Genomic DNA, 21,241 nt, shown 5'->3' with positions numbered 1-21,241 from the left:
GAAGCCTGTTACATTGACCATAAAATACAGTGTATGGACACACTGCATCTCAGTGTCCAACCAGGCAGCTTTCCTTCATCACTGGAGCAGCTTGACGTTTCTTTGAGAAGAACCAGGTGCAAAAAATACCTTGTTTTGAAGGGCTATATACAAAAACCACTTTTTAATTCTATGATTACACTGTACCAAGATTGTGAGTTGTCAAGTTTGTAACATATGTATAATGCAAAAAAATCCACTGTCTAAGCCACTGGCTAACTAAGAAAAATGCCATGCTATATGAATAAATAAGCTGGTTTGAAGCTTTGATTTTTCAAGACAAAAATTGAGCAAGACTTTGGGGCATAGAAACCAGGGCTAGTGATGTTCATAATTGTGGTTTCCAGAATTTTCTTAGGAGAGGGTAAGAGTCCGTGGCTTGAGAATACTTTGGGGGGCATGGAGAAATCTTTGGAACTGGCAACAATGAAAGTTGTCATAATTTTAATAAATGTAATTTTTTTGCTCTATCCTCACCCTGCTGTGAAGTGGACAGGGTCAGTTTATCTCATTCATACATGAAGAGCCTGAGAGTGATGGGTTTAATCACACAGACTAGGGCCAGGAATGAAACACAGAGGTACTCATTGCTACTGGGGGCTGGGGGTGGGACAACACCTGCTTCTCCATCTCACTTTTCCCAAACTGCTGTGTTGTAGCCAATGTGCCCTTTGCCCACTGTGTTACCCTGTATTCATAAATTGGATAGATATGTATAGATGAATGGGCTCTTCCTAGGGTATTTATGAGGAATTCTACAAGACCGGGTTAACTCTTGCAAGCCATTCAGCAGTACATTGGGATACTAATTTGCTAAATAGTACCTTTGTGGTCTGGAAGAAATAATTAACTGCCTCAAGTGCCCACTTTCAACCAGTGAATTAATTACCCAGCTATTTCTAGCGCCGTGTTTATTAGGCAGATTCACTGAGCCATCATTTTAGCCTCTATTTAAAATTTTGGGCTAAAGGCTCTTTTAGAAGCTTTCTGGAAATTTTCATTCTTATGAAATGTTACATTTGGAAAGCTTTATACAAAAATGCCCTTCAATAAGGTATAGAGTGGGGATAGCTTTTCTCATGATCTGTCCTTTCCAAATTTGAGATTAAACTCCTTGGAGGACTGTCATGAAATTATTTCCCTCTATTGTTGATGTGAGGCGTAGCTTTCAGCATCTGAGAGCTTGAAAATAATTTGTTTTTATAAATAAGAAAGCACAACAGAACTGTCCCACCAGTGTGCTAAACATAGTGTCAACTCTTTTTTATTAAAATTTGCTTACAATGTTTTATTATTTTTTTAAAAACCACATGTGCCATTTGAAAATCCATCAAGAATAACTTTCTCAGAGTCAGCATGGACTTAAGAGTCTTTTTCTTTCACTTCCCCTTTCTTTAGGCTGGCCTAGCGATGAACATAATATGGGATGATTATAAATATGTTATTTCTTTCTAGGTTCCCATCCTTAGTAAAAAAGAAGATGTTTTTGCATATTTAGCGAAGTATTCAGTGCCAATGGTTCGAGCAACATGGCTGATCAAGATGACGTGTGCCTATTATTCTGCTATTTCTGAAGCGAAAATTAAGAAACGTCCGGCCACTGATCCCAATCTGGGTAAGTGAGACAGTGTGATGCATTTTAAATTATCTTGTAAGTCGTTGTTGCCTGCACCTCCTGTACCCAGCCCAGCGAGCTGAGTACTGAGACGGTCTGTTAGGGAAGCTAAGTCACTAGTGGTGTGGATACGGGCTGGTTCTGTTTCCTCAGGCACAGATTCCCAATTCTTTCAGCATGTCCTGTTGCTCTTAGCTGCAAAATATGTCCTGAACAGTTCACCAGCACACTGACTGACTTGTGCTTCCAGCCACCCCATGTCTTGGCTGGAGAATGGTCACAGTCTCCTAACTGGTCTCCCTGCCTTTATTTTTGCTCCTTACATTCGAGTCTCTGCACAGCCGCCACACTGTTTGCTCAGCCTAAATCATGCCATTGCATGTTCCTGATTATAACTTTATGGTAGTTTTTCATCACAGTGAGAATAAGGATCCAGATTTTCTCCTGCAGGGCCATCCATGGTCTGGCCCCCTCTTCCTGTGACGTTTCAGCCACACAGCCTTCCATCTATCCCTCCAACATGCAGGCTCCTTCCTTTCTCAGGGCCTCTGTCTGTCTTCTTCCTTGTACTTGGATCGTGGGCTTCCCTGGTGGCCCAGCGGTAAAGAGTCTGCCTGCAGTGCAGGAGCCGACGGAGACACGGGTTTGATCCCTGGGTCGGGAAGGTCCCCTGGAGGAGGGCATGGCAACCCACTCCAGTATTCTTGCCTGGAGAATCTCAGGGAAAGGAGAGTCTGGTGGGCTACAGTTCATGGGGTTGCAAAGAGTCCGACAGGACTGGAGCAGCTTGGCACATACTTGGGCTGTTCTTCCCCGGGGTGTCCGCAGCCTTGTTCACTCCACTGAGGCTGCTGCTCGAGTGTCATTTCCTGAGGAGGTTTTTCCTGGGACACCCAGATGAATAGCATCCTCTCTCTCTCACCTTCCTGCAGTTAGGTTCTCACGTGTTGTTGTTTTCTTCACAGCGTGTTTCTCTGTCTGAAACTGTCTTTTAAGATTTTGTGTCTATCATCCCCTCACATCCGCGTGCACATAAGCACACACACACGCTCTGGTGGGCATTTGCTGAATGAACTGAAGGGAAGCGGTTTTCAGTCAGTTTCCACTCTTTGGGTGACTAGACAGTGACTCCTTGAGGCAGTGCTAAAACATGCTTTATAAAAGATTTGGTGCTACATTAGAAATGTGCACAGAGGATGGTACATAAAGATTCCATTGAGAGATTAGGTTTACAAAGAATTCTTAATGAAACAGAAGTGTGCTTATGGTTTTATAAGACAGACACCCCACCCCTACCCCAACTGCAAAGCTCTGAGGAGGAGCAGGAATGGAAAGGCCAGATGTCTTCTGATGCCAGGCAGCGCCCCAGATGAAAGTTTGCGTGTGATGTGTTTGGAGAGGTTGAGGGAGCCCTGGTAAACTGCAGCGTAGAGACACGCTAAAAGCGCGGAAACCTAGATTCAAAACGAAGCAAAGAAAATGGCCTAATTTCATGGAGTTCAGCATTACCTCATGTGTGTCAAAATAACCAGCAAAAATGAACTATATCTAGAAAGCAAAACCAGACGGTCTTGTCTGTGTGTCAGTAGGTAAATGTCAATAAAACAATGGGAGGAAATAATTCACCCAGTTACCAACGGTTGTCTCTGAGTGTTGTTTTCACGGTATTTTATTCATTCTGTGTCTAATTTTTTTCACTGGTGGGTTAGCCACTAAGTCGTAGCCTGCCAGGCTCCTTTGTTCATGGGATTTTCTAGGCAAGAATGCTGGAGTGCATTGCCCATTCCTTCTCCGCAGTATCTTCCGGACTCAGGAATTGAGCCTGGGTCTCCTGCACTGCCGGTGGGTTCCTGCATTGCAAGTAGATTTCTTTACTGACTGAGCTACGAGAGAAGCCCCCCCCCCCCCTTTTTTTTCATTAGCTTATTATTTTACTGGGGGAAACTGAAGAAATGCCTCCCCTTTCTCTAATTACTAAAATAGTACCTTCTCATTACAGCATTTTCAAATGGTGCTGAAGTAGATATAGGACAGTGTGTGTTTCTTTTCTCATTTTCCATGTTTTCTTGAGCTTTTCTTCATTCAGACACACACGCGTATGTGCAGTTCTTATCTCTCTCTCTCTACTTCTCTACCCTTTCTCTCTCTGCATGTATCTATTGCATTTGCTGATACTTCTCCCCACAGCTTAGATATCTAGTTGCTTACTAGTCACTTCTATTTTGATGACTAGCATCTAAAACCTGATGTGTATCAAGTGAAAGTCTTAATTTCCTACCACGCCTAAACTTACTCCTTCTGCCGACTTCTCCCTAGTAATGTTACACATAGTCACCGCATGGATGGGGTAAAAGGCATAGTCCTTCTGGGCTTTTACCTTTCAGAACTCAGCATTCACTCCCTCCGCAATCCTGTTTACTTTTAAAATATAGCCAGAGCCCAACTATGTATTCCTCTTTCCACTGCTTCTACCCTGGCCCAAAGCACAGCCTGCTGCCCCTCCCCCACCACCCATGCCTGCCCTGTTTCTTGCAGGGCCTGTAGCTGATCCTGTTTTTGTTCTTGCTCCTCTAATGACAGCTTTCTACTTGTAGCCAGAGTGGTCCTGCTAGGACATAAATCACGGCCCACACCTGTCTCAGCGTCCCCTCACGGCCGCCTGTCTTGTCAGCAGCAGCAGCCTGTGTGCGAGTCGTGGCCTTAGGCATTGACCTGTGGGTGCCGCTCTCCCTCCCACCTTCCGTTGTCCCCCGGGCCTGCTCCATCCTCTACTCCCGGCTTAGCTCAGAGGACACTTCTGAGAAGTCTTTTCAGACCACCGCAGTCAGAATGTCATCTTCCTGTCACTTTGTCTGTTTGTCCTGCTTCATTTTTCTTCATAGCTCTGGTTATATTCTAATTAATCGATCACCTACTTCTGACTCTGAACTGTACTGTTCCTTCCTGAGATATTTTGTCAGATATGTTCTGTGCTTGGTATCTTAGGGCAGTACCTGGCACACACAAGATGCTCAGCCGTGCTTAAGAATAATAAGGCTTGAGGCACGCGCGCGCGTGCGTGCGTGCGTGTGTGTGTGTGTGTGTGTGTGTGTGTGTGTGTGTGTGTGTGTGGCGGGGGAGGGGCGGGTGGGTAGTGCATACATGCATTTTTTTTTCTAGTTTGCCCCAATTTGTAAATCTTGACATTTTCAGCATCACTGGCTGTAACGGAGAGACTCCTCTGCCATTCCTTAGATGCTCTTCATATTTTTTGATAACTTGTTCCTGTTCATGTTTTCCTGATTTTAACTGTCACAATCACAGAAAGGCAAAGAAAGGCAAAAAAAAACCAAAAACAAAACCCCCCACAAACCAAAAAACAAAAAGGTTTTTGCAGGAATGATTCAGATGAAATATAAAACAATTTTAGGATAAATTAAAAGCTGATAGGCTGTCATCTTTTGTGAAGAATGTTTTTAGGGGCCCCAGATATAAATGTATCACCTGGATGTTTCTTCTACCAAATGGAGGGATGCCTGGCTCCAGTGTCTAGCTCAGAACGTCAAGGACTTCTTGTTGGATTCGTTACCTTTTTTAGAATTTATTTATTTATTTGGTTGCACCAGGTCTTCATTGGGTGCTTTAGTTGTGGCACATGAACTCTTAGCTGTGGCATGTGGGATCTTAGTTCCCTGACCAGAGATTGAAGCCTGGCCCCTTGCTTTGGAGTTTGGAGTCTTAGCCACTGAACCACTAAAGAAGCCCCGGATTCGTTACTTTTACTATTAATATCCTTACCAACGTAACCAGTTGGTTTGGGGTGGGGGTTATTTTCTAAACTGCACCCCTCTCCCCCGCCCCAGCTAAAATTTCTTTTGTTTGCACAGCCACAACAGATAGTTGCCTAGGTTCACCTTTCACCCACTAGCTGTTTTCTCATTTTCCATAAACCACATAATACACGATTCCGTTTTTAAATTCAGTTTACGAAGCATTGCATTTTTTAAATATTTATGTGTACTAAAAAGTGTGAATGTTAAATCTGTGAAAGTTGCCCACTGTCCTTTTCTCATGGTAGAGTATAAAAGTTTTGATCTTAAAAATAAGCATTTAAGGCTAAAAGTATTTTGAAAATGGATGAATTTTAGGAGTTCACCCCAAACCCCTACGTCTAGCATCTCAGAAAGAGCTTTTGGCTGTAGCTGTCCTGGCTCTGCTGCTATGTGGCTGGGTGACTGAAAGTAAAGTCCTTAGTCTCTTCAGCTGTGGGTCCCTTCCACCATGATCCAGTCCACATAGCCTTTAATCGTCATGGTCTTCGGCCTTTCTTTTTTGTGACTTTAACATGTTTGAAGGGGATAGGCCAATTATTTTGTCGGAAGTCCCCTGATTTGTATTTGTCCAGCTACTCGTGATCAGATTCATGGTATGCACGTTGGGTGGGAACATCTCAGAGGCAGTGCTGTGAGAGTCTCAGTTCTTCCCAGCGCATTGTCCCAGGACCGGTGGTGATAACCTTGAGATGGTGTCTCCCAGATTTCTCCCCTGAAAACTTGCTATTTTACTTTTGTAATCAAGAAGTAATTTAGGTAAACATCCGATTGCTCTTTCTTTATTCTTACCTGTTTTTTAAGTAGTGTACTATTTATACTACACTATATGAAAAGAGCACACTGTTTCAAATATCTGACCTTGATTTGCCACCCCTCTGTTGCACCTGGTACCTCTCACTTTCTACTTTTTCTTCAGCACCTTCTTCAGCTTCTATAAGCAAATGACACAGTGTATTTGGAAGCATTTGGCTGTGTAGACATAGCCATAATGTAGCAACTTTCACACTCCAAGCAAGCTGTACAGCCAAGCAAGTATACACACATATATATATGTGTTGAGTTGGATTAAATTGCATACACTTCAGAAGATTAACTTGCAGTAATAGTGTCTGTGTTCTGGCTGTGATGGTGAAAAGAACCGTTCAGCACATTTGGGGCAAGATTGACTGTCAAGTGTCACCCTTTTCTGGCATTGGTTTTATAGTTTGTTATCTTGATGATCGTTCGTCGGATTTGTAAAGTGTTTTCAGTAGAAATGGCCTTTATTCCTTTGTAATAGAAACATATGTTTTATTTTCAGTTCCTACATTCAGCGCTGGAACAGAGCTATAAAGCACTGCTGTTTGATTTTATTGAAGAGAGTTTTTCCTAAAGTTAAGTGGGCTAACAGCAACAAGGGAGCAGACCTGTTGTGTAAATTCTTTAAATGTAGCAATGCAGAAATCTTCACTGTCATTATGCAGAGTTACAGATCTCAGATGTAGATGAAGTGAGTTTCTACCCTGGGGAGACTGCAGAGGGCAAAGAGGTATCCCGTGTAGTGTGTACCCGAAAGCGACAGGAAATGAGAGGGGCCTTGGTTTTCTGGGTGAGGTTTCATGTGTAATTTCAAGGGGGTCAAAGGTTGTATCTTGGACATGAGGCCCTTTTTTGGGGGAAACAGATTAGAAGAGGATTAAAATGCTTTGTGGTTAAACTGCATTTAGGACAAATCCGAACATCAGAGTGTACATGCGTGCTAAGTCGCTTCATGCCCAACTCTTTGGGACCCCATGGACTGTAGCCCAGCAGGCATTTCTGTCCATGGGATTTTCCAGGCAAGAATACTGGAGAGGGTTGCTATACCCTCCTCCAGGGGATCTTCCCAGTCCAGGGCTTGACTAGCACCACATGGGACCGAGATTTTAAAATAGAAGTGATTTAGGTAAGCTTGGGAGAAGAAACTAGTTCTCCTTCTTTACAAGACCTGAAAAAATAAGAGATTGCAGGTAGACACGATGTTTAGAAAAAGCTGTCCAATAGATACTAGTGTTAACAGACTTGAGGGAAAACACCAGGTGTGACACATACTTGATTTTAGATATGTTTTAGAATTGAATGGAGTTTTGTTTTTAAATATTTTGAGTTCGTCAGAGAAAAGCATTTAAAATGGGATAGCTAATACATAAAAATAAAAAAGTGAAACTTTACACAGTTATGTAATTAAAATCTTTGAACAGATTGGGAAATGTGACTTTACAGTAAATAACACAGAACCTTGTCTGTTTATGTGTAGGAATTTCCCCTGCTATAAGGAGGAGTCTTATTGTTCCTGAGTTAATGAGTTATGAATTCATCATACAAATCTCGTATTTACTATCATTATTGCTGTTAACTGTTAGCAGCATCTCTTTTTCCCCCCTACTTTGAACTTTTTATTTTGTATTGGGGTATAGCCAATTAACAGTGTTGTGGTAGTTTTAGGTGAACAGCAGAGGGACGCAGCCACACATATACATGTATCCATCCTCCCCTAAGCCGCCCCTCCCATCCAGGCTGTCTCAGAACACTGAGCAGAGTTCCCTGTGCTGTACATACAGTAGGTCCTTATTGGTTATCCATTTTAAATACACCAGCATGTGCATGTCCTTCCCAGATTCCCTAACTGTTTCTTCTCCCATCCTTCCCCCTGGTACCCAAAAGTTTGCTCTCTCAGTCTGTTTCTGTAACAGCATCTCTGGAGCGATTATGGAACCACTCTCAATCCTGTGTTAAGCGGGACTTTGGTGTTCCCGACGTGTGCTGGGAAAATGAGCGTTCCAGCCTTGGGATTGCTCCCCCTCTTGCTGTCAGGCCCCAAGATGGTATTTCCTGTCGTGTGAGAACAGTCGGTCCTCTGTGGGGTAGCTAGGGTGGCTGTGATGCAGTCTTCCCCATTTCTTAGCGAACATTGCTCAGGCGCTTTTTTCCTCTGTCCCAGCTCTCATTTATTATTCCGGAGCCCTGTGAGAGAGGTGCTTTACCCCCAGCTCACAGATGAGTACCCCGATGTGTCGGGTGCACGGAGCCCCTCAATACACGTGTCCTAACTCTGCTCTGAGGCTTTTGCTGGGCACTGTGCCTGGCCACTGGGGACGGAGGGGAGAGTGTGGTCCCGGCCCCCTCAGTGTTCACAGCAGAGGGAGGGGACACATAGCCAAACAGTCCAGACCGTGGAGGAAGGAAAGGAAACAGCGATGCGAATAAAAGGCAGAGGGAGTCCCGAAGGGCTTGGGAAGCCCAGGGAGGTCACAGGGGAAGTGACATTTGAGTGCAGTTTTGGAAGAAGCAGGATTTTCGGAGATGGGAGGTAGTGGGGAGGTAGGTTGGGGGCTATTGTGCAGAGAAGGGTGTTTCTGGCTGAAGAATGAGATAAGGAGAGGAAGAGGTTTGACATGGAACTCCCAGGGTTTATGTTCACCTGGCCTGTCGGTTTCCCATGGGGCTGTGATAAAAGGCTGGCGTGTTTGCTGGAGTTGAGTGATGGGGAACCGTGGAAGGACTTTTCATTACTGTTACTGTTATAACCCTCTCTCTTTGCCTCTTGTCTGTAAATGGGCATAACTGATAGCATCTTCTGAATGAAATGAGTCAGTACTTCTACAGCGTTTAGAACAGTGTCCACCACATAGCGAGTGGCCGGTGAATATAGACTGTAACTAGTTTGCACTAGGACCACAGTTATTACTAGCCAGTCTCTATTAATTATTTTATATATTGTCCTGGGAACGTTACAGACATGATTTGTAATCATCGTAACATGCTTGCAATGTAGATTTTATTATTTCGTTTTGTGTATGAGGGAGCCGAGCCTCAGAAGTTAAGTAATGTGCTGGCACAGACGGAGTGGACCTACTGGAAAATGTTTGCTCTTTCCTCCCCGCTGTGGCCTAATGGGGCCTGGGAGCAGGAGGAATTGTGTGGATGCTGTAGGTCTGGGCCCCAGGGGCCAAGAAGTGTTGCTAAGGAGAAAGGTAGGCAGACCCCAGGCTGTAGGACTCAGTGGCTGTGGTCAGCATCAGAGGAGCCAGGACCCCGTTGTCCCCATGAATGCCACCGGGAGCAGGCAGAGCGGAGCAGAATGTTTCGCCCAGGGTGTTCAAGAAGTGACAGATAGATGAAATTGCTTGCAAGATGGGCAGCTCTAATTCTGGCTAAGAAATGTTGGGTGTTCAGTATGGTGAAAAGTGACAACATGTATCATGGACATGAAGCCCTTTTTTGGGGGAAACAGATTAGAAGAAGATTAACTTTTTTTGTGGTTAAACTGCCCATGGAACTCCTCTGTTTACTCTCAGTCATTTCCTGTCTGCCCCTGAGGTTTTGTTGGGTTGGGCGTTTGGGCTGGATGAGAAACTTCTCTTGGTTGACTGTACTCTTGGAACCACTATCCTTATCATCCCCTCAAAACAGAGAAGAAACAGCTCCCCTTCTTGCTCAGTGGGTAATTAATTTGTGACATATTCACTGAGCCATTTGGACTGCAAAAATAAGCCCTGCTAAACACATAATTGACAGTCTGGTTTCTTATCTAAGCCAGCCAGCTTACTTTCAGTTCAGGTCCTTGAAGATGGTGCATACTTTTTCTGATTCCAGGGACAAGCTTGGAGTTTCAAGTCAAGATTGCCTCCACATTTTCGTGTGTGGCTTGTCTTTTATTTGTCATTAAGGAGGCATCCGCCTTGTTTACTATGAAAATAACCCAAAAGCCTGGACAGATGCGCCTGTATAAGCATAATTTAAATTCATACTTTACCTAGGCATGACAGATAGGTTTTAATTGGTGACGTAACACTGGCTGTCTGTTGAAAGCCACTCTCCGATAGAAGGAACAGGACCTATAGGTACAGCTTTGTCACTGCAACCTTTCCCATTCCTCAGTAATTTTTCACCGGAAAGTTTAGCATCCATTGATGAATCAAGTTCAAAACCATCATTTCATTTTGAATGGCTAGATATTGACATTCTTGTGTAAGAGTGGGCTACCCCTCATCATCACCTGTGATAAATCATAATTCTTTTTTGAAAAGGCAGAGTAAATGCTAAATTCTTTTCCTGTGATTATCACTTCTCAGAGTAAGAATTGTTGCACTTGGATGTTTCAGTTCAGTTCAGTCGCTCAGTCGTGTCCGACTCTTTGCGACCCCATGAATTGCAGCACGCCAGGCCTCCCTGTCCATCACCAACTCCCGGAGTTCACTCAGACTCACGTCCATCGAGTCAGTGATGCCATCCAGCCATCTCATCCTCTGTCGTCCCCTTCTCCTCCTGCCCCCAATCCCTCCCAGCATCAGAGTGTTTTCCAATGAGTCAGCTCTTCGCATGAGGTCGCCAAAGTACTGGAGTTTCAGCTTTAGCATCATTCCTTCTAAAGAACACCCAGGGCTGATCTCCTTTAGAATGGACTGGTTGTTTAGCTTTTCAGTACATGAATTCTCTAATTTTTTTTCTGATTAAAAAAATTATATTTGGTCATTTTTATGGGGTTACTGATATTTATTCATTCAGCATTTTACAACCAGTTATACTTGTTCATTTTAGCGTTTAGTCCAGAGGTGACCAGTGGAAGATGCTTTGGGTTCTTTTGTATCCTTTGACATGACACCATTTGACTTTGATCACCTCCTTTTTGGGCACAGAAAGTCTCCCAGGCTCATCTTGTACTTTCTTCTGCCTCAGGTCTGCAATCAGCCATTTCTGTATGGAACCCTACTTCTTTCTAGTGGGGAATGGTGTTTAGAAAGCCAGATCTGAATGCTGTGAGGTGTGCGATTGCATCTAAGCCGTGTCAGTGGATGGATGGATACTTACCTATCTCTCTGTGTGTGTGCATGCATATGGGAGCTTTTATTTCTATTTCCAAATTTATCTAATGTTTCCCTTTAACATTAAGGATTATTACTGACTTCTCATTGATGTCATATCTGTTACATGGACAATGAAATGATTTTTAGTAACAAGGACCTGGTTACTTATTTGGTTTCCCTGCTGCAAACATATACTAGCTTCAGAATTGAAATCTATTTGATGGGAGAAAGGAAATATGTGAGTATATAACATCTTGGTGGGAGGTGAAAGAGAGCTTACTGTTCCACCATCTTCTATAGGAGGAAGCTAATAGATAATGCTTAAAATCAGGAAGTACAACAGCAAGTGTGTTATTTAGAGATAAAATGGTAAATAAAAGAAGCACAATGAATAAAAGAGTTGAAAATAGCTGCTTTTGGAGAATGGGAAATGGAGTTTATGGACTGTAAGCTGCTGTTTTTCACAACGTCATATACAGCTATTGGACTTTAAGACATGTGCAGGCGTAACTTTGATATGTTAATAAATGAAGTCAGCCAAGCCTAATCTCAGTCTCAAATTATTACTCTGTTTTTGCATTGTTAATGCCTTTTCTGGAAGATATCTTGCTATAAAAAAAAAAAGTGTTTTGTGCGAAAGATTTGAAGAAAGCTCAGGTAATGAATTATAGTTTTAGTTCTTCTTAAATGATATTTCAAGAGCTTACTTTTCATTCTGTTAGCTACTTTCTGCTTGAGACTGAAACAAAAATTGGAAGAATTTTGTATTTTTCTAGGTATGTAGCTGTTTAGTTAATTGGCTATGTAAAGTTTACAGAGACTTAAAAGTTGTGGTGAAAACACATCAAATTTATCATCTTAACCGTTTTCTGTGTACAGTACAGTCGTCTTTAACTGTCTGCACGTTGTTGGGCAGCTGGTCTCCAGAACTTTTTATCTTGCAAAATTGAAGCTCTATACTCATTAAATAAACTCCTCCTTCCCCTCTCTCCCCTCCCCTGCTGCTGCTGCTGCTAAGTTGCTTCAGTCGTGTCCGACTTTGTGTGACCCCATAGATGGCAGCCCACCAGGCTCCCCCGTCCCTGGGATTCTCCAGGCAAGAACACTGGAGTGGGCTGCCATTTCCTTCTCCACTCTCCTCCCCTAACCTCTGTCAAACGCCATTGTACTTTCCTGATTTATATCTTTAAAAGTTTATAACCTTTAAAAGTTCTCAAGTTTAATATGTTCCAGTGTAACTCTGCATTCCACATTGCTACCCTATGGAAACATATTTTAGCTTTTTCTAAAGTAAAAATGTTACAGCCTGTTGCATGTTGGAATGCTGGTATGTGGTAGTGGTGGTTATTGTTGGCTGTGTGTGTATTTATGATCAGTTAAATTTTTGATGAAGTCAGAGGTAATGTCTGCTCATGATTGCTTCTGAATTTCTCAGGAAAATGTTTTCAGAGAGCTTGTTATATTTCATTTCAGTAAAGAGCGATCTATTTTCTAAGGTATATTAAGATTCTCTGCATTGGAATAGATGCTGTGAGGAATTTTAACCAAAAGGAGGCTGTGCTATTTGTCTTCAAGGGGGCTTCCTTTAAGGATTTTTGTGGAAACAAGATGCATACCCAGAACACGCAGCCATAGTCAGAACATAATTACCTGTAATCCTATAAGAAGCGGTGGGAGACTGGAAAAATTAGGAGAGGTTTTCTGAGAGAATTAAGTATGAGCTGGGCCCTAAAGAAATCTAGCCTTTAAGTGAAAATTGGGAAATTTTTGTTTTGCTTTTGCATTTTAAAAAAGTATTTCTTGATCTTAAATTATCTAATTATCTTCCTCTCTGGTAAACTGAGAGCAAATGAGTTATGTTTATAGTTGTTGCGTGTACTGTATTTGCTTTGGTCTTTACCATTGCCACTTCTGGTCTTGTTGGTTTGAGTGAGTCACTTGGCCTTGAGTTTCCTGTTCAGAACCCACTGCCACTCAACGCTTGCTCTGTTTCTAGTCACTTTTAATACTGACTCCTGGTCAAATTAATCATTGTAATAAAATACTGAGCAGCATCTCAACTTAATGAAAATCTAGTTCTTTGCTCTTTATGAATTATTAGTACATACGTGTGCGTCTACACTTGGAACATATTATACAGCAAAAGTAGCTGTTTGTCAGAAGTTTTTGTAGTTTGCAGTCTGGTTTTGTATATCGTCATTTGGGCATGTCCTCACAGACTCCCTCTGAGGTAGCTGTGTGTCTCCATTTATTAAGTGGGTTGAGAAAAATCCGTGAAAAGTGGGAGAACGGAGAGTTGGATCCTGGGCTTTCATTTCGGGTTTGTCTGTTTTACAGCTTCCAAGCTGCTCGTTTGAGCGGGGTGACTTTGAGCAGGGGAGTGGTGCTGGGGAGAGGTGTGAAAGGCGTTTTAAGAAGCTCAGTATTCAGTGAGGTTTTCGCTGGCTGCGCATCTTGCAGATCTGCTGCTTAAAGCATAAGCAGGGTTTTGAGGAAAGACAGCTGCTTGCATGACTGACGACTTTCTTTTGAAAGTGGATCACAGATATTCATGGTAGAAGACCACGTTAAATACTGAGAACGTAGTGAAGTCTCACTTTCCTGGTCCTCCTGTGGTCTCCCAGACCTCTCAGCATGTGCTTCAGAAGGAACTGCTGTTAGTTTATTTTGTATCTTCTGAAATGTGTTTTTATGTGTATCTTTAGTGCATGTTTTTATGCTCATTTCAGAAGATTCATGCTGTGCACAGAGAGCCTTGTTCTTGTAAGGGGCTCTACGCTACTAACTTTGTAATGACTTAGAGAAGCTGGATCTTTCCTTTTTGTAATTTGTACTGGAATGTTAATTCCTTGATGAATAGAAAGCTTTTTTTTTTTTTTTAATTAAAAAAGATATACTCTGAGTTTCAGAGTCATTTTCAGACAAAGTGTGTACAATCTTCCAAATGAAATCTGCAATAAAATGGCTCTTAGGCCTGTTTCAGTTCTCCATGATTTTGGAGTTGAGGACTATATATTGGGTTGGCCAAAAAGTTCATTTAGTTTTTTCTGTACAATGTTAAAGAATAACTCGAATGAACTTTTTAGCCAACCCAATAGACTATATTTATAGGATAGAAAACACATTAAGGGTCCATAAATGGTCAGTTGGAACATCTCCGTGACAGTAACATTGTTGTTGTTTAGTGGCTAAGTCTTATCTGACCCTTTGTGACACCATGGACTGAAGCCTGCCAGGCTCCTCTGTCCATGGGCTTCTCCAGGCAAGAATACTGGAGTGGGTTGCCATTCCCTTCTCCAGGGGATCTTCCTAACCCAGGGTTTGAACCTGAGTCTCCTGTGTGGCAGAGGGATTCTCTACCATTAAGCCAGCTGGGAAGCCCTGAGAGTAACATAGATGGAAATAAATGTATCATACACCAGTTTTAGGTCTCCAGAAAAAAAGAACCCAAAGAAACAGGTGATGCTGGGGCAGACGATTAAGCGGATGGGTCTGCACAGTCTGTGTAATCATTTTATATTTTAAAGCCTTTGCTGCGTGGCATGGTTGTCTGGCAATATGATGCCTGTAATATTTGTACTCATGTTCCACTGAAAGATGCTTGTTCAGGATGACAAACTTGACAGCAACTGTGCTCAGGACGTAAGTAGTCAACACAGTGCTGCTCTTTCTGTAGGAACTTTTACTCAGAGCACAACTGATCATGGAATTAAATTTAGACACAAATGCAAAAAGGAAAGAAAAAAGAGAGGAAAATGTAGTTTGTTTTTGCTCTGCGAATGATGGGTGTTTTCTGCTGCCTCCTGAAGAGTGAGGGTGACTGTGTGTCTGATCGACTAACTTCAGCAGCTTTGGTGCATCCAGTGGGGCTGCAGGGGACCTTCTGCCAGCCCTGCTCCTCTGTTCCTCCTCCTCACATGTCCTCAGGAAGGGCCCCCTTTTACTCAGGATTGCACAGAAGTATGTTCCTCTATCTCCTCCTCAAGTCTCTTCTTGCCATAGCTCTCCTCTCCTGGGGCCATGAAATCCTCGGCCTGGTCTCTTGACAGGGAAGGTGGTGGGAGCTTGTCCTGAGGGGTTAATTAAACACACAGTTTAATATTTGGAGAAGGAACTTCCCTTTTATTCCGCGAGAGGAATATCTGTCTCAGTGAGGCCAAGGCCGTCACTCAGGTATATTCAGAAGTCAGGAAAAATTTGAGGGACTTACCCTCTGATAACTGTACTGCTGCTGCTGCTGTAGCTTCAGTTTTGTGAGACTCTGTGCGACCCCATAGACGGCAGCCCACCAGGCTTCCCTGTCCCTGGGATTCTCCAGGCAAGAACACTGGAGTGGGTTGCTACTTCCTTCTCCACTGATAACTGTAACATTAACTCAACCACCTTGGGCACCCTACCCCCCCACCCCCTGAGCAGGGGTAGGGCCTCTCGGGGCAGGAGTTTCTTATACACCCCTCTGTCAGGAGGAATCCTCCAGGCTGTGCTGAGGTGAGAAGCTGGTGGTGAGGTTGATGGGCGGGATAAGAGATTCTTGTTCCAGGGGCTAAAATCGGATTCCATAGTTGCCAGGAGTCTCAGTTTTGTTGCATTGACGGGATTGAGAGCGAACAAGGACAACTGGGAAAAAACAAAAATCCCTAAGAGTAGCAGTTAGCACTTGTCTGCATTGGCCTGGAAACAGGAATCGGAGACCTGGCGGCGAGAGGGGAAAACTGAACCAGTGTCAAGTGTTGTCCGCCGGTTTCCGCTGTCACCTGGCCCCTCGAAGGCAGACGCGGGGAGGCAGCTTCCTTGCCGCCTTGGGACTCGAGTCTCTCTTGCTCCCTCCCCACTAGCCCTTCTTTCTCCTTTTCCTGCCTGAGACCTTGCCACCCGCTTCCTTGGTTGGCCACTTGGTCTCTCTTTACGCTGAAATCCTCCAGCATTAACTTTCAGTCTCACAGTGGTGCAGGTATTTCTGCATTGCCACCAGGGCCCTTGTCTCCGGATGGGGGGCCGGGTATTGTCCCTCCCTCCTCACAGCGGCTCGTCGGGCCTTCACCTCTCTTCAGGCTCCCTCCCTGCCCGCACAGTTCTCTTGAACTTCAGAGAGGGGCAGACTCCCTCAGTTTCTCAGCCACCTACTTGCTTCCACCCCGTCGGACGCCTGTACAGACTTAACCTGCAGCAGCCAGTCCTCACCTGTCTTCCTGTCTTGGCCAGAGAGTTCCTGCTTCCAGCCAAGTTTATCTCCTCCTCATCTCTGGGCTCCTGGCTGCCTGGTCCTGTCAGTTATGTAAGTTTGCTTCCTTTCGAACAACGTGTCACAGTTGTAAGCATCTTCTATCTCATTTTATTCTCAAAATAACCGTACAGGCGAAGTCCACTTAATAGCCCTATTTTGTAAACACATGACTGAGGCATGGGTGAGTGGCCTGCCCAAGGCTCTGAACCTGCTGAGTGATTGGAGCCTGGACAGGTCAGGCCACCTGACTCATGAACCCGTGCTCTTCACCACCAAGTGAGTTAACCTACGCTGAAGGCTCAGGATAGGGCTGAGTGACGGCACAACCCGTGTTTTACCTCTGCCGGGTAAACCTGCTTAAACCTGTGCCTGCTGGGTTCTTCTGTTGTCATAATCTCATTGTTTAAGGCATTGAACCTGCATATGATAAAGGTCCCTCATCCATGTCTTCACCCTTACCCTTCTGACCTGTTGTTACCCACCTGCCCTGGACATCTTTTCCCATGAATATCTTTGACATCGCAAATTCAGGTTTTCAAAATTGAACTTAGAACCGGGAAACCTGAATAAGATTGGTGGATTGTGTCCATGTCGATATCCTGGTTATGATCTTGGCCTTTAGTTTTGCTGGATATTAACATTTGGGAAAAGTCGGGACTTCCCAGGTGGCACAGTGGTATAGAACCCACCTGCCAATGCAGGTGAGTCGAGAGATGTGGGTTCAGTCCCTGGGTTGGGAAGATGCCTTGGAGTAGGAAATGGCTACCCACTCCAGTATTCTTGCCTGGAGAATTCCATGGACAGAGGAGCCTGGTGGGTTTATAGTCCAGGGGGTCACAAAGAGCTGGACATGTCTGAGCGTGAACACACACAGAAGTAAAAGGTACATGGGATCTCTCTCTGCTTATCTTAACAACTGCTTGTGACTCTGATTATCTTAAAGTTTAATTAGAACAAGATAATGGAAACAGACATTGAATTTAGCTCCCTCACCGTCCTCGCCTCTTGCCCTCTGTCCCGCATCTCTTTCTATGGCACCATGACCTGCTCAGCTATCTCACTGGCAAATCTTGAAGCTACCTGCCTCTTTCTTCTCTTCTCTTGGGCTCGTCTGTGCTCAATCATGTCTGACCCTTTGCGACCCCATGGACTGTAGCCCACAAGGCTCCTCTGTCTATAGGATTTCCCAGTCAAAAATACTGGAGTGGGTTGCCACTTCCTTCTCCAGGGGATAAACGTGACCCAGGGATCAAACTTGTGTCTCTTGCCTTGGCAGGCAGAGTCTTTACCACTGTGCAGGAGACCCGGGTTTCTTCTCCATTATCAGGCGATTCCAGTACTGCCCTCCTCTTTCTCTTGTTCCCTCCTCAGTCACCTGTCCACTGGACTCCGCAGTCTCCTTTTTATTTGTCTCCCCTACAACTTCTGAGAATCTTAATTTATGTGTCTGATCTCCTCATTCCTTTGCTTAAAATTCTTCAGTGTCTCTCAGTCATTTGTGGCAAAAGATCAGACTGTATAGCTTGTCCCTGCCCTGGGGACCAGCAGGTTATAAATGCAGGTTTCTGGACCCCAGTTGAACCTTAAAGGGTAAAAATCTCTGTCAAGGCTAAATCTGTATGTTTAACCAACCAGCGCCCTCTGGTGATCTTTTTGTGCACTAGCATTTGAGTACCTCTGGCTTCACCTCAGAGGTGACCCTCCTTCCCTCTGCCTTGCATCCTCTGCCAGGCTCCCTCTGCAGGACCTGCGAAATTACACACTGCTGTTTCTGCCCATGGAACTCTTTCGTAACTTTCCTCAGAAGTTCAGTTGCTAAGTCGTATCTGACTCTTTGTGACCCCATGGACTGCAGCATGCCAGTCTTTCCTGTCGTTCACTGTCTCCTGGAGTTTGCTCAAACTTGTGATGTCCATTGAGTTGATGTTATCCAGTCATCTCATCCTCTGTTGTCCCCTTCTCCTCCTGTCCTCAATCTTTTCCTGCATCAGGGTCTTTTCCAGTTGGTTGGCTCTTTGTATCAGGTGGCCAAAGTATTAGCGCTTCAGCTCCAGCATCAATCCTTCCATTGAATATTCAGGAGTGATTTCCTTTAGGATTGACTGATCCTCTGCCCATGGAATTTTCCAGGCAAGAATACTAGAGTAGGGTGCCATTTCCTACTCCAGGGGATCGTCCTGATCCAGGGACCGAACTCAACATCTCCTGCATCTCCTGTGTTGGCAGGCAGATTCTTTAGGTAAAGAATGCAGTGCAGGAGACCCAGGTTTGATCCCTGGGTTGGGAAGATCCCCTGGAGAAGGGAATGGCAACCACTCCAGTGTTCTTGCCTGGAAAATTCCATGGACAGAGGAGCCTGGCGTGCTACAGTCCACGGAGTTGCAGAGAGTCGGACACGACTGAGTAACTAACACTGCTGAGCGCCACCGGGGGAGCCCCACCTTCCCTCAGGACTACGCTAAAACCTCCCCGTGTTTCCTTGCCTTTGCTCCACGGCATGTCAGACCACTTAACTCCCCGCCCTCAGTGTCTGTGTCCTTGTGTTTCTGCCTCCAGAATGAATCGCCTCAGGTAGGGACTGCTCTCCTCTCAGCTTTATAGTTCCAGGCCCCAGGAGAGCTTCTGGCCCTTAGTAGACATTTAATGTTTCCTGCCACATGCCCATGTTTTTTTTGTTTTCTTTTTTTTTTTTTTTTTTGCCACACGGTGTGGCATGTGGGATCTTAGTTCCCTGATTAGGGATGGGACCCAGGCCGCCTGCAGTGGAAGCACAGAGTCTTAACCACTGGACCACCTGTGAAATCCCCCATGATTTTTATTTTATTTTGAGTAGTTACCTTAATCACCAAGTAACAGCACTTAGCGTCACTGCCAGTAAATAAAAACCAGAGAGAAACAGCCCATTAAAAATAACACGGTAAAATTACTCATCCAGACAAAAACAGATATTCGATGTTTGCCGCTCAGCACCAGTATTCTACAGGTAGTTATGAGTGAAAGGAAAAGTGTTTGAAGCATAAAAAAGTTTCAGGGACTTCCCTGGTGGTCCAGTGGTTAAGACTTGGGGCTGTCACCGCCAGGGCCCCAGGTTCCATCCCTGGTTGAGGAACTGAGGTCCCACAAGCCTCACCGTCCGACTAACAACAACAAGAACACAAAAACCAAGAAAAAACTTGGTGACTAAAAAAGAAGTTTCGGTAATTGACTGCACCACAGCGTGTCATCTACGAACCCCCACGCCCACCCTGTTTTCCCTGCTTTTTAGCCAGAGGGCCTGAGTTCGCTAACTGACCATTCAGCAGAACCAGCATTCCAGCCACTGGGCTGACTCTGTGTTGCTCACACATCAACCTGAGGCAGCAGTTTTCACTGAGGCTATTTTTTATCCAGGCTGCTGATCAGCACTCTGATTTCCCCTTTCCTTCCCCAAGTAAGCAGTGGCCGAATGGGGGATTTTGGGCTTTCTGTGAATCATTTTATAGAACTCAACTGATTAACTTTTTAAAGCCTTTTGTTGTGGGCATTTCGAACATAGGAAAATATAGGAGGATGTAATAAAGTTCCTACTAACCATCACTCAGGTTTACCCCTTCACTCTTCTGTTGTTCAGCTGTTCAATCATGTATGACTCTTTGTGACCCCATGGACTGCAGCACTCCAGGCTTCCCTGTCCTTCACTATCTCCTAGAGATTGTGCAAACTCATGTCCATTGAGTCAGTGGTGCCATCCAGCCATCTCATCCTCTGTCATCATCATCTCTTCCTGCCTTCAATCTTTCCCAGCATCAGGGTCTTTTCAAATGAGTCACCTCTTTGCATCAGATGGCTAAAGTAATGGAGCATCAGCATTAGTCCCTCCAATGAATATTGGGGATTTATTTCCTTTCAGAATGGACTGGTTTGATCTCCTTGCAGTCCAAGGGACTCTGAAGAATCTTCACTAACACCACAGTACAAAAACATCAATTCTTTGTTGCTCAGCCTTCTTTATGGTCCAACACTCACATCCATACATGACTACTGGAAAAGCCATAACTTTGCCTAGATGGACCTTTGTTGGCAAAATGTCTCTGCTTTTTAATAACGCTGTCTAGGTTTGTTATAACTTTTCTTCCAAGGAGCAAGCGTCCTAATTTTATGACTGCAGTCACCATCTGCAGTGACTTTTCAGCCCAAGAGAATAAAGGCTGTTACTGTTTGCATTGTTTCCACATCTATTTGTCATGAAATGATGGGACTAGATGCCATGATCTTCCTTTTTTGAATGTTGAGTTTTAAGCCACCTTTTTCACTCTCCTCTTGCACTGTTCATCAAGAGGCTCTTTAGTTCCTCTTCACTTTCTGCCATAAGGGTGATGCCATCTGCATATCTGAGGTTATTGATATTTCTCCCGGCAATCTTGATTCCAGCTTGTGCTTCATCCAGCCCAGCGTTTCTCATGATGCGCTCTGCATAATGCTGATGATGCATAACTCTGATGATGCTGTGAAAGTGCTGCACTCAGTGTGCCAGCAAATTTGGAAAACTCAGCAGTGGCCACAGGACTGGAAAAGGTCAGCTTTTGTTCCAGTCCCAAAGAAAGGCAATGCCAAAGAAGGCTCAAACTACCACACAATTGCACTCACCTCACATGCTAGCAAAGTAATGCTCAAAATTCTCCAAGTCAGGCTTCAGCAATACATGAACCGTGAACTTCCAGATGTTCAAGCTGAGATTAGAAAAGGC

General features: G+C 44.3%; 1 protein-coding gene across 12 annotated transcripts in view; it reads left to right on the top strand.

The window, feature by feature from the left end:
• Nucleotides 1–21,241, top strand: part of MED12L (mediator complex subunit 12L) — a 360,384-nt gene that overhangs the window by 44,686 nt on the left and 294,457 nt on the right. For all 12 annotated transcript variants that reach the window (XM_060394814.1, XM_060394799.1, XM_060394794.1 and 9 more), the window contains one exon: nt 1,495–1,654. In XM_060394814.1, coding sequence (XP_060250797.1) covers nt 1,495–1,654 — 160 coding nt within the window. The remainder of the gene's footprint in view (nt 1–1,494; nt 1,655–21,241) is intronic.

Source organism: Ovis aries, chromosome 1 (assembly GCF_016772045.2).
Source record: "Ovis aries strain OAR_USU_Benz2616 breed Rambouillet chromosome 1, ARS-UI_Ramb_v3.0, whole genome shotgun sequence".
Taxonomy (NCBI): domain Eukaryota; kingdom Metazoa; phylum Chordata; class Mammalia; order Artiodactyla; family Bovidae; genus Ovis; species Ovis aries.
Note: the sequence above shows the minus strand (reverse complement) of the source record. Positions and strands in the feature narration are given on the sequence as shown.